Source organism: Somniosus microcephalus, chromosome 23 (genome assembly GCF_052327205.1).
Source record: "Somniosus microcephalus isolate GS21.2 chromosome 23, FLI_Smic_1.0, whole genome shotgun sequence".
In the NCBI taxonomy this organism is placed as follows: domain Eukaryota; kingdom Metazoa; phylum Chordata; class Chondrichthyes; order Squaliformes; family Somniosidae; genus Somniosus; species Somniosus microcephalus.
Genome location: NC_141009.1, coordinates 8,900,186 through 8,913,860, shown reverse-complemented (window position 1 = coordinate 8,913,860; position 13,675 = coordinate 8,900,186). Strand labels below are relative to the sequence as shown.

The following is a 13,675-nucleotide window of genomic DNA, read 5'->3' as shown; positions in this document are numbered from 1 at the left end:
AGCATACAACTTACATATTATTTAAAGAAAGAAAGACTTGCATTTCTACAGCGCCTTTCATGACCACCGGACGTCCCAAAGTGCTTTACAGCCAATGAAGTACTTTTCGAAGTACCCACCCCAGCCACAGTCTGTTCGCCCTCCTACCATCTGGAAGACGCTACAGATGCATTCGCACCCGTACGACCAGATTTAGGAACAGCTTCTTTCCCAGGGCTGTCATCCTACTGAACTCCACAAATAAACACTAAAGCCTGCACATCTGCCGATGCACTTTATTCACTTTATTATGGTCATATTTATGCTAATATATATGTACAAATGTATGTTGAAATGTTTAAGTGTCCTAATCCAAATTGTACACTCTCGGGAGCCGCAAGCCTACATTTCGTTGTACTGCACTTGTGCACTAACAATGACAATAAAAGTTGATTTGATTTGATGTAATGTAGGAAATGTGGCAGCCAATTTGCACACAGCAAGCTCCCACAAACAGCAATGTGATAATGACCAGATAATCTGTATTAGTTATGTTGATTGAGGGATAAATATTGGCTAGGACACCGGGGATAACTCACCTGCTTTTCTTTGAAATAGTGCCATAGGATCTTTTACATCCACCTGAGAGGGAAGACGGGACCTCGGTGTAATGTCTCATCTGAAAGACGGCACCGCCGACAGTGCAGCGCTCCCTCAGCACTGCACTGGAGTGTCGGCCTAGATTTTGTGCTCAAGTCTCTGGGGTGGGGACTTGAACCCACAACCTTCTGACTCAGAGGCGAGAGAGAGTGTGCTACCCACTGAGCCACGGCTGACTTAAAAAAAAATGCATTTGTAATGCTTGAGGGAAAATATTCCACCAGTCAAAAGAAATCAGTACACAGCTGAATTCTTAAATTTGTTACTTCACAGATTCATTTTAAGCCACTCAGGTTTCACCAGCATCATCTGCTGTTTCCCTTGTGTTACTTTTCCCCACATGCTGACAGAAACTTGCATGATGCTAACACACCTTCACGCACACTACTGCTCCAGCCGGCTGCTGTTCCATCCAACGTTCTTTGTGCCTCCATTTTGAAATCAGCAATTACTACATATCATAAAGCGACAGTTTGTTACTGAGTTGGCCTTGTTTCATCAGTCTGACATATCCCCCACATTTGTCTCTGTATTTCTGGCAGTCTCTTTCAATCATGCTTACCAAAAATACAGAGAGATGGTTTCTTTTCCCTGCAAGTTTTCCTCCGTAAATCGAGCAATTTCTTTTCCTTTGAGTTTGTCTATCTGATTCTCTCTTTTGTACGATCTATATAGCAGATACAAAACAATTGAGCCTACATTGAACAACACAAAGCAGAACCATTCAGGCTCTTGCATCACTTACATTTGATGTCAAGATGTGGTTCTACCAATGACTGCTCACCATAATATAATTAAGGATCAACAATATAAATTTTTTCTTTGGCTCATTCCTTGCCTGCTCCTTCTTCCCCGTCCGCCGTGCCTACCAAAAAGAAAGCCGCTGTTCGCCAGCACTTGGAAATCTTGGGCCTGACGAGTTTCTGCCATATGCTGCGGGAACAACTTTCGAAAGATTTTTACAGGAAGTGGCTTCAAGTCGGGGCAGAAGTAGGGGTGCCACCAAAACAGCTTGCTTGTCCTACGAGGGCCAAAGACTGCCATCTGTATCCACTCCCCCTGTTTACAAACCGAGTAAAGTCGTTTACAACCCAATCTGTAAAATCAAAATACCCCTTTCATTTTCAGATTCTGTGCATTGTGTATTCACACTTCTGTATTTGTTTCTGTCTTCTGGTCCAGTAGTACTATGGTGTTTATGTTCAGGAAGTGTATTCTGGGACGTGTGAACCCCTCGTTAACAGTTAACCGTCTGTTCAGACTCGTTCTTGTAAATCTCTGCCTGCTAATTTTGCCCAGATTCGGAAGTCCCTGCACATGCAAGTGCCCCAAGGCTAAACTGTTTCTTTTTTAATCAAAAATAATGCAAAAAAAAAAAAAATCGTATGAGCAGTCTCAAACAATAGCGAGTTTAATTTGTTTTTTACATCTTCAAATTGTTATGATTTTTATCTCACCAACTTGGGCATTTGAATCACCTTACCTCTTTCAACATCTGCTTTCGATGGTGCTAGTGCTTGTTTACACACCTGTAGTAAGAAGGTTCCAGCTCTTTTCCTTTATATGTTGGAGATTAAGTTGGACTCTGCACATTGTTTTGGATGAGACGTTAAACCGAGGCCCCGTCTGCTCTCTCAGGTGGACATAAAAGATCCCTCGACACTATTTCAAAGAAGAGCAGGGGAGTTATCCCCGATGTCCTGGTCAATATTTATCCCTCAACCAGCATAACCAAAAAAAACCAGATTATTTGGTCATTTATCACATTGCTGTTTGTGGGAGCTTGCTGTGCGCAAATTGGCTGCCGCGTTTCCTACATTACAACAGCGACTACACTTCAAAAGTACTTAATTGGCTGTAAAGCGCTTTGAGACGTCCGGTGGTCATGAAAGGCACTGTATAAATGTAAGTCTTTCTTTCTTTATTGTTATTGTAGCACTCCTACTTAAAGCAACAGTACCTTTACAGTAATAAAAACAGAAAATGCTGGAAATACTCAGCAGGTCAGGCAGCATCTGTGGAGAGAGAGAAACAGAGTTAACGTTTCAGGTCGGTGACCCTTCGTCAGAACTGGCAAAGGGTCATCGACCTGAAACGTTAACTCTGTTTCTTGCTCCATAGATGCTGCCTGACCTGCTGAGTATTTCCAGCATTTTCTGTTTTTATTTCAGATTTCCGGCATCCGCAGTATTTTGCTTTTGTATTAGTACCTTTACAGTGTCTGCCTCGGAGAACCTGCCACCAGTTGCTGAATACCCCAGTTACGCTCACATGTTAAACTCCTCCTTTGTCATTCCAGATAATATTTTTATGTTGTTTGTGTCAGCCACTATAGCAGCTTCTTCAGGACCTTTGTGTAATGATACGCCACATTTGCAGTAGGAAATTACAACGCACGCCTGCAGAACTGCTCCCCTAGCTGTCACAGTCTGGACTGCATGCAGTAGGTTCACCAGGCGAACAAATTGTGATGCAGTCACAGTGCTAGTTGCGGCCAGACAATGAGATACAAACAACCTGTGAATTTGTCTCATTCAGAAAGCAATGGAGCACCCAACGCAAACTCATCAATACAACTGACAATATTGACCAATGCAAACGGTGGAAAAAGCACAGTCTTCATACAGCTGGGAGGTGAAAATCTTGATTTTGAGCACGACAGGATCGAAATGATCATCTGTATGAATGCTTAACGAGCTTGCCAGTGGCTCATTGGTTTACACCCCTCACCTCTGAGTCAGAAGGTTGAGGGTTGACAGTCCCCACTCCAGGGACTTGAGCACAAAAATCTAGGCAGACACTCCCAGTGCAGTGCTGAGGGAGTGCTGCACTGTCGAAGGTGCCGTCTTTCGGATGAGACATTAAACTGAGGTCCCGCCTGCTCTCTCAGGTGGATGTAAAAGATCCCATGGCACTATTTCGAAGAGCAGGAGAGTTCTCCCAGTGTCCTGGGGCCAATATTTATCCCTCAATCAACATCACAAAAACAGATTATCTGGTAATTATCACATTGCTGTTTGTGGGAGCTTGCTGTGTGCAAATTAGCTGCCGCATTTCCCCACATTACAACAGTGACTACACTTAAAGAAGTACTTCATTGGCTGTAAAGCGCTTTGGGACGTCTGATGGTCGTGAAAGGCGCTATAGAAATGAAAGTCTTTCTTTTCTTTCTTGTACTAAATTCCCCTCTCCACTATTTTAACATGTGTATTGGCCCATTTTAAATAAATCTGGATTTTTCCGATTAACAGCTCTAGTGACTATGATTGCAGACATATGTTTCACCCCCAACTGTCCAGTTGCCTGTGTGATATATACTTGCATTGAAACTTACTTGTTTCATAAATGAATTGCGATTAGTGCAGTTATATTTTTTTCCAAAATAACAACAGAAAATGCTGGAAAAACTCAGCAGGCCAGGCAACATCCGTGGAGAGAAAATAGAGTCAATGTTTTGGGTCAAACCCTTTGTCAAGACTTTTTTCCAGTTGTCTTGAGTGATGATGAGTAGATTCTGACGGCAGCAATTTATAAAATGGCCCAGAAATTAGGATCGGGTGCTTGCCGCGCATGCAAGCCCCCGATGTGCACTTACCCGGTGCGCCGACAGCTGAAGCCTGGGCCTGCTTGGAATTCCTGTCACTGGCCCGGTTCAGCTGTCGGCGCGCTGTGCTTGCCTGATCCAGCGGCGTAGTTAGCTCGATGTGCCAGCTGGGATCAGGTGAGCACTGAGCAGCCAATCAGGGGAGGGAAAACTTCATTCATGAGTTTGATGGTAAGAACTGTCAAACTCATGAAAACTACGGGCGCCCAAAACACTACTTAAACTTTAAATAAAATTTTAAAAAACATCCCACTAATTAAATTAACTATAAATAACTTTAAAAAACTATTTTAAACAATTAATCAAATTTTTGAAAAAAATAATTTTTTGAGAAATCGGGTCTAAAAATACACTTACCTTACTGTAAAGTCCTTAAAAACAATAAAGCTGTGGAAAAAATGTTATAATTTTAAATAATAGACCACTTACCTTAAAGAATCAAGCCCTTACGTCTCCTTTTTACATTTCTAAAAAGTTGAGGCCCTTACACACGGGCAAACCTGTCAAAAAGAAGGAAGTTCAACGCGTGCGCGCAGAGTCCTGCGCGCACGCATTGGACCTCTGAACCCCTTGGAGGAAATGCCGGTTTCCCGCGCATGCGCTGTGCATGCTGAAATCCGGCACTTCCAACAGGCCCACGCGAGTACCCCGTCCGTACTCACGCGTTGGGACCGGAATTACTGGGCCAATATCTGATGCTCATCATCACCATGAGAAATCTACAGTAGTACTAACCTACAGTTAACTATTTCCCTATGGTTTAAAGATGCTTTATAAGTGAATTGGGGAGTATCTTGACTAAAGATTAACTCTGTCTCTCCTACACCAACACCCGTCTCCCTGTTTTGCATGCAGTTAAGTTTCTGTAAGGAAAATGTTCAAACACTGCAACAAACTTTCATTAACTTTCATTAAGAACTTTCATCCCGTTCTACCTGAACCCCTCCCCCTGGCCTCTTACCCTCTCTAGATCTTTTCATCGCTAACTGCCGCCGTGACATCGGCCGTCTCCATTTCTCTGCTCCCCTCACTCACTCCAACCTACCTCCCTCTGAACTTGCAGCACTCCATTCTCTTAGATCCAACCCTGACATTGTCATTAAACCTGCTGACAAGGGTGGTGCTGTTGTTGTTTGGTGATAGCTATGCTTGCCTTTTCGTGGGATATGTGGAACACTCTTTGTTCCAGTCCTACTCGGGCCCCCTCCCTCACCTCTTTTTCCGGTACACTGATGACTGTATCAGTGCCATTTCCTGCTCTCGCCCTGAACTAGACAATTTAATTCACTTTGTCTCCAATTTCCACCCTTCCCTCACCTTCACATGGTCCATCTCCGAACTCTTCCCTTCCCTTCCCCGACTTCTCCGTCTCCATCTCTGGGGATAGGTTATTGACCAACATTCACTACAAGTCCACTGACTCCCACAGCTACCTGGACTACACTTCCTCTCACCCCGCCTCCTGTAAGGACTCTATTCCATTCTCCCAGTTTCTCCGTCACCGCCGCATCTGCTCCGACGATGCCACCTTCCACACCAGTGCTTCCGACATGTCTTCCTTTTTCCTCAACCGAGGATTCCCCTCTACCGTGGTTGACACGGCACTCGACCGTGTCCATTCTATCTCCCGCACTTCTGCTCTCACCCCTGCCCCTCCCTCCTGGAACCACGATAGGGTTCCCCTTGTCCTCACCTTTCACCCCACCAGCCTCCACATTCAACGGATCATCCTCCGCCATTTCCTCCGCCTCCAAAGTGATCCCACCACCAAACGCATCTTTCCCTCCCCTTTCAGCATTCCGTAGGGACCGCTCCCTCCGAGACACCCTAGTCCACTCCTCTATCACCCCCAACACCCCTTCCTCTTCGCCCAGCACCTTCCCGTGCAAGCACAGGAGATGCAACACCTGCCCTTATAACTCCCCCCTTCCCACTGTCCAGGGCCCCAAACACCCCTTCCAGGTGAAACAGCAATTTACTTGTACTTCTTGCAATCTAGTATATTGTATTCGCTGCTCACGATGTGGTCTCCTCTACATTGGGGAGACCAAACGCAGATTGGGTGACTGCTTTGCGGAACACCTCTGTTCAGTCCGTAAGGATGACCCCGAGCTTCCGGTCACCTGTCATTTTAATTCACCGCCCCATTCCCATTCAGACCTCACTGTACTCGGGCTCTTGCATTGTTCCACGGAAGCTCAGCGTAAGCTCAAGGAGCAGCACCTCAGCTCCGATTAGGCACTTTACAGCCTTCCGGACTCAATATCGAGTTCAACAATTTCAGATTATAACCTCGGCCCCCATTACATTTTTACTTATTTTTTATCCACTCCTTTGTTTTGGCCCTTCCCCCCCCTTTTTTTTCTCTCCCACATGGCAGCTGTCTCCCATTCTGCCAGCGCATTTCACACCTAATCTAGGGCCGTCTTTTGTCTCCACTAGTCCTATCACCATCTCGTCTCGTTTTGAATACCTCTTAATGTCTCTTCACTTCTCTTTTGTTCTCTCCCAGCCTGGCCTTTTAATCTATTTCATTTCCTGTGCTTTTTCAGTCTTGACAAAGGGTTTTGACCCGAAACGTTGACTCTATTTTCTCTCTACAGATGTTGCCTGGCCTGCTGAGTTTTTCCAGCATTTCCTGTTATTTCATTAAGTAATGTCTAATTACTGCAGTTCAGCTCTTGTCATTTCACTGAGACTAAAATGGGCAGTATTCATTTTTGATGATTTTATGATGTAGCCTGTGTCAGCCAATGAACGTACTGCTGGCATTCATTTCATAGTGTGTAGACACTTAGGTACTGAAAGTGGTATTAACGTGACCTTTGTATCTAATGGTTTGATGTTGGTTGGATTTTGATGGCGCTCGTAGCCACTTGAAACAGTTGTTGATTGCCAGATGTCAGTTTGCCGTAGCCATTAGCTGTCTGGCATTTCCTCATTAGTTATTTACACCCAAAATGATTCAGTATATAAGTAGAACGTGGTTTTGGTTTTCAATTTCTATTTACTTAGCAGTTATATTCCATTATCAAGTATCACATAGTATAGTCTTTGTCTGTTCCTTATTTTTAGAGGATTACCCTTCCCAAAAGGAGGGCCTGAAATGCAACTGAGACCCAGGTTAGAGTTCCAGGAGAAATTAAATTGTATGGAAAGGAAAGACTGGAATTCCCTCTACATGTTAACCATCCCATCAAATCGTAACTGCGAGATCGTTGCTTTGTGTTCTGAACTGTTTCTTAAAAAAAAACTAGAACCTTTAAAAAACAAGTGTTATATATCTGAAAATACTATCTGAAAATGTGTGGAATCTGCAGGAGACATAGAAATAAAACTATGCCTTTCATTCTGAATAACAAAACAACAATACAAAACACATGCGGGAAAGCCAGGAGACACAGGAACTGAAGATAACCTGTGGTAGTTTAGTGGAAGTATCTGCAATTGTTTGAACTCTCTGTGCACTGAATGTAAAATATATACATTTTATTTTGTCTACAAGCTTATCAAAAAGAATTTTTGTAATTTTTAAATCCCTGAATATTAGTGCATATATGCTTTATAAAATAGAGATGCGTGCGCAACCTCGGAGTGTTCATTCACACTATTTTCAGAAAGTGTATTTCTTGTTGTGCAATGCTCTTATTTTGATGCAAATCTTCACTGGTGTCTTTAAAAGGATTAACCACACAGACAGGCCACCGGTCACAGAATGAAAATCTGCTGTTCAGAAGACCAATGAAGCTCCATTTCCTGATCGTAACGAAAGAGAATGAGTGGCGGGGGTGGTGGGGGGAGAGGGGGAGGGTTCAGAGAACAAAGCAGCGCAAACAAAATTAGAAAGTGAGCAAGCCAGAAAATGATACCAATGGGGATACAGGAAGAAATAGAGAAAGAATCCCAGTGCAGCACCAACTCTGCTGAGGCTAAAGTTGGAGGAAGTGCGAGAGAGACACCTGCTGTTCAAATCATCTCCTCTGTCTTTCAGGGTGCAAGAGGTTCTGACGGTCCTACAGGAGAGCCGGGGTCATCAGGTGTCAAGGTATGTAGTCGGGAGTCTAGAAGGGAAGAGGTGGCCCAGCCTGCAATCTATGTTCCTTTATTTTGGAGATAGCTTAAAAATTGTTCATTTAGCACTTTATCTTCAAAGGAGAGTTAATAAAAAGTCCAATATTTATTAGATTTTTTTTCACTATTTACAAATGAGCTTCAAAAGTAACTTTCCAAGAATGCATTCAGATTACATTCAGCCTCTCCCAGAATGTTTTTCAGGTAAAAAGGGACAGTTATTAATATTCGGTGGTATTATATAAAAGCTGTGAAGCAAAGGGTATTTATTAAATTACTTCGTTAGTCATGTTGTTTCTGCAAAAGATTTTATACTCTATTGAACTGGATTTCGGTTTTGGCTCTCCGTAGATTTTGAAATAACTACGCTAAAATTTATTGAAAAGAATATTTAATTTCTTTGTTGCACAGTAGAACAAGGCACACATGTAGTTGACAGCATACCAGAAATAATCTGCATGCAGACAATTTGTTTACGTGTGGCTGCTGGTAATACTTCTAATGAGAGTTAACCCAAATGAAGGGATTTTCTATTCAGTCCAATAGTTGAGGGTGAGTGGATAAATAAGCTATCCGCTCCAAAGTCACTAAGCTGTTTATGATAGGAAAGACATGGTTGCCTCAAGCAATAAACTTAATTTTTTTTAATTTTGTTTTTTTTTCCCTGCAGGGATCTCTAGGGGAACCAGGTCGGACTGGACCAGATGGACAAAGGGTATGTGAAGCCAAAGAGACAGCTCAATATTATTATTTTTTTTATTTATCCAAAATATGTAATTTTTTCTGGCAAGCGCTTTAACATATGAGTCATATATTTTTGAAAAGCTGATCATTAAATCCATGTATTAATTTACAGGGTAAAAGAGGGGAACCAGGCGGGACAGGATCGCCAGGATTTCCAGTAAGTGTTTGAATGTTTTTGAATAACATTTATGAAACAATAAATTGCACTTAATGTGTAGACACAATGGGCTTGATTTTCCAAGCCCCAAGGAGGCGGGTTTGGAGGCGGGAGTGGTGGGAAAATTGCAGAATCGGGGGGCAGGAACCCATCCCGCCCCCAACCCGCCTCCGTGCCAATGTCCCAGGAGGTGGGTACCCGACCCGTGCTGGGAGCCACCTCCTCGAGGCGGGAAGGGGATTAGTGCCAATTAACTGCCTGTTAACAGGTAGTTAACAGGCAGTTTTTTGCCTAATCCCTATTTTTAGCCCTGAAGTGTGGGCTGTCCGACGGCTCCGAACCACGCCAAGTTAGCGAGGTGGGCCGTCGGTCTGCAGGGGTTGGAGGGGTCGAGATGTCCGTTGTGCAGGTGAGTGATGGGTGCATGTGTGTTGAGGTAAATGTGTGAGGTGTGTGTAAAGTGTTTTAATAAGTTTTACTTACCTTTACTTCTTCCTGCAGGCTTCCTTCCTTCAGGTCTCAGGAGTCCCTCGGTTCACCAGCACAGAAAGCAGAATGGCCGCTGAACTGTCAAAAGCTGCAGCCTCTGCTTTCTGGTCTGGAGTGATCTCTAACTGAGCCTGAGTAGAAGGACTCAAGTTAGAAGACAGATTGTCAGTGTTTGACAGCTTCACAGAGCTGTGAAACGCTGATTTTTCATCTGTCAAAAGCTCTTGACAGGTGAAATGTCAATCGCTGACGTCACCAGTAACCAGGTGTCCCTTAATTGGCCTGCTGAGCCCGCTGGGCGAGCTTAACAAGGTCAATCAAGGGAAAGTAGCGTGGGTAGGCCACAAGTCGATGGAGGCAGGACTAAAACCCAAAAAGTGGGAGTCCCGCCTCCAAAAGCTCCCCATTGACAAAATCGAGCCCAATATTTTCCTAGAGATTTAACTGTCCTCAGCAAACACCCCCAAAATGTACAACGAAAACTCTTTCTTTAACCAAAAATCATCACATACTGAACTGTTACACTAACAATTACATTACTGCGAACATTCGATAAAAGAAGTGAGAGGTTTTGCTTTTGTTCAGAAGCCACTGTTTGTTGCTTTGTAATCTTTTAAAGTTGGTTTTGTACTGTATCAGAATGGACCTGGAAAACTCTCATGGGAGGAAGTGGGTGAGGGATGATGCTTGTTCAGACCTTTGGTAGTTTTCTTCCCCCATGTCAACACTTATTAGACACTTTGGCCTTGAAATTCGATTGCACGGCGCATGTGCCGCTGAAGGGTCCAATATGGCGTGTGTGCTCTCAGTCCACGCCGGGAGTGCGGTGCATGCCATAGTGGTTAGTGTTCTCTCGCCGTCCAAGGCACCCGCCTAAAACAGGCTTTAGGCTCATTGCCTATGCAAATCAGGAGTCTAACTCCTGTTTCAGGGCCCAATTGCAAAATTGGATCGTGCCACTCATGCTGCAGTTAGTTTTCTCGAGCGCACAGCCAGAAAACCAGAGGCCCTTAAAGAGACCGCTGGAGAGTGCCACCAAACAGGTAAGCAGACAATTTTAAACTTACCTAAATGTGGAGCCAAGAGGAGCAATAGCGCTCCTTAGGTGCTAGCCTTGGCTCAGTGGGCAGCACCCTCGCCTCTGAGTCAGAAGGTTGTGGGTTCAAGTCCCACTCCAGAGACTTGAGCACATAATCCAAGCTGACACTCCAGTGCAGTACTGAAGGTGTGCTGCGCTGTCAAAGGTGCCATCTCCAAAAGGATCCCATAGCACTATTTGGAAGAAGAGCAGGGGAGTTCGGCGGACTGCTGCACCCAGATCGTGCCTGAGTTTGAGCGTGATCCAAATTACAGACCTTAATTTAATCCACACTTCTTTGCTACCAGTTAGTGTGTGCAACTCTGCATATATGTGAAGTATTCTCAAGAATAATGAGTAAAAAAAAATAGAATAATAATCATGGGGGATTTCAACTACCCTGGTTGAATCCCCGGAGTTCCTACAATGTGAACAGGCCTCCTTTCTAACTCAATATGTAAAAAGCCCAATAAGGGAGGTTTCGCTATTGGATCTAGTAATGGGGAATGAACCAGAGCAGATAAGAGAAGTAAAAGTAGGGGAACATCTAGGCAATAGTGACCATAATATAATATGCTTTAAGATGATAATTGAGAAGGACATAAGTATGACTAAAACCAAGTTAATAGATTGGAGAAAAGTTGATTTTGAGTGGCTGAGAATAGAACTTGGGGGAAAAAATGGGCAACAATATTGGCAAACAATGATGTAGAACAGCAATGGGAAACCTTTAAAACAGTGTTCAACAGAGTGCAGGAAAAATATATTCTGCTAAAAGGAAAGTACAAACTAAACACTAATGAGATTCCATGGATGAATAAAGCCATAAGGGAACAATTGAGGGTAAGGAAAAAGGCATACATTAAGTACATAGACAGTAGGAGAGTGCATGATAAGGGAGAATACGAAAAGATTAGGAGAGAAGTCAAAAAGACAATTAGGGAGGCAAAGAGGAACAATGAAATTAAATTATCAAGGAGCAAAATAGTAAAATATTTTATAGGCACATCAATAAAAAAGGAAGGTTGGGATGGGAATAGGGCTGTTAAGGGATAGACAGGATAATACCACAAATAATGATAGAGAGATGGCAGAAATATTAAATAATTATTTTGCTTTAGTATTTACCAGGGAAATAGAACAGATGGACATGACATTGGATGATGAGATTAGTAATGAGATAAGTGCATTTAAAATAAAAAAGGGGATATATTAAATAAACTAATCAAACTCAAAGAGGATAAAACCCCTGGACCGAATGGATTGCAGCCACACATTTTAAAATAATCTAGGGAAGAGATAGCAGAGGCATTACTACGCATATTTAATAATTCGTTAGAAATAGGTGTAGTGCCAGAGGACTGGCGGATAGCTAACGTAATACCTATATTCAAGAAGGGGGATAGAACATGTCCAGGGAATTATAGACCAGTCAGCTTAACATCGGTGGTAGGAAAAATAATGGAATCCCTGCTAAAGGAGAAAATAGAAGAACATCTAGAAACCAAAAATATAATCAGGAATAGTCAGCATGGATTTCAAAAGGGTAAACCTTGCTTGACCAACGTTATTGAATTTTTTGAAGAGGTAACAGAGAGAGTAGACAAGGGTAATGCAGTAGATGTAATTTATCTGGATTTTCAAAAGGCCTTTGATAAGATACCCCATAATAGACTGATGAACAAGGTCAGGGAATGCGGAGTCAGGGGACAAGTAGCAGAATGGATAGTTAGCTGGCTTCAAGACAGAAAGCAGAAAGCAGAGAGTAGGAGTGACAGAAGGTGGGATGTGGTGTTCCACAAGGATCAGTGCTGGGACCACTGCTGGTCACAATTTACATTAGCGATTTAGACTTTGGAATCAAAAACACAATTTCTAAATTTGCGGATGACACCAAATTGGGGGGGATAATCAATACTGAGGAGGACTGCAACAAATTATTACAGGAGGATATTAATAAACTTGCAGAATGGGCATATAATTGGCAAATGAAGTTCAACACAGATAAATATGAGGTATTACATTTTGGTAGGAAGAATAGGGAGGTCACTTATCACTGGGAGGGTGCGAGTTTAGGTGGGGTAGAGGAACAAAGGGATCTCGGAGTACAAATACACATATCACTAAAAGTTGCGACACAGATTAGCAAGGCCATAAGAAAGCAAACCAAGCACTAGGGTTTATTTCTAGAGGGATAGAATTGTAAAGTAGGGAAGTTATGCTAAACCTGTATCGAACCTTGGTTAGACCACACTTGGAGTACTGTGTACAGTTCTGGTCACCATATTATAAAAAGGATATAGAGGCACTGGAGAGGATGCGGAGAAGATTTACAAGGATGATACCAGAAATGCAAGGGTATACATATCAGGAAAGGATGAACAGGCTGGATCTCTTTTCTCTTGAAAAAAGAAGGCTGAGGGGTGACCTAATAGAGGTCTTTAAAATTATGAAAGGTTTTGATAGAGTGGATACAGAGAGAATGTTTCCACTTGTGGGGAAGAGCAAAACTAGAGGCCATCAATATAAGATAGTCACCAAGAAATCCAATAGGGAATTCGGAAGAAACTTCTTTACCCAGAGAGTGGTGAGAATGTGGAACTCGCTACCACAGGGAGTGGTTGAAGTGAATAGTATAGATGCATTTAAAGGGAGGCTGGACAAGCACGAGGGAGAAGGGAATAGAGGGTTATGCTGATAGAGTTAGATGAGGAAAGACGGGAGGAGGCTCGTGTGGAGCATAAACGCCGGCATGGACTGGTTGGGCCGAATGGCCTGTTTCTGTGCCGTATATCTTATGTAATACGCCTTTGGAATTTCATCCTTGGAGACAAGAAATTCCTGATTTAAAAGCAAATTGCCAATTAGAAGTAAGTCAAAACTCAAAACATGA

The 13,675-nt window shown here is 43.0% G+C and overlaps 1 protein-coding gene across 1 annotated transcript in view; it reads left to right on the top strand.

Annotated features, from left to right (window-relative positions):
• LOC147101631 (uncharacterized) overlaps nucleotides 1-13,675 on the top strand; it is a 688,387-nt gene that overhangs the window by 526,701 nt on the left and 148,011 nt on the right. The window contains 3 exon segments of the mRNA XM_085965351.1: nucleotides 8,235-8,288; nucleotides 8,985-9,029; nucleotides 9,171-9,215. Of these exon segments, the coding sequence (XP_085821477.1) occupies nucleotides 8,235-8,288; nucleotides 8,985-9,029; nucleotides 9,171-9,215 (144 nt within the window).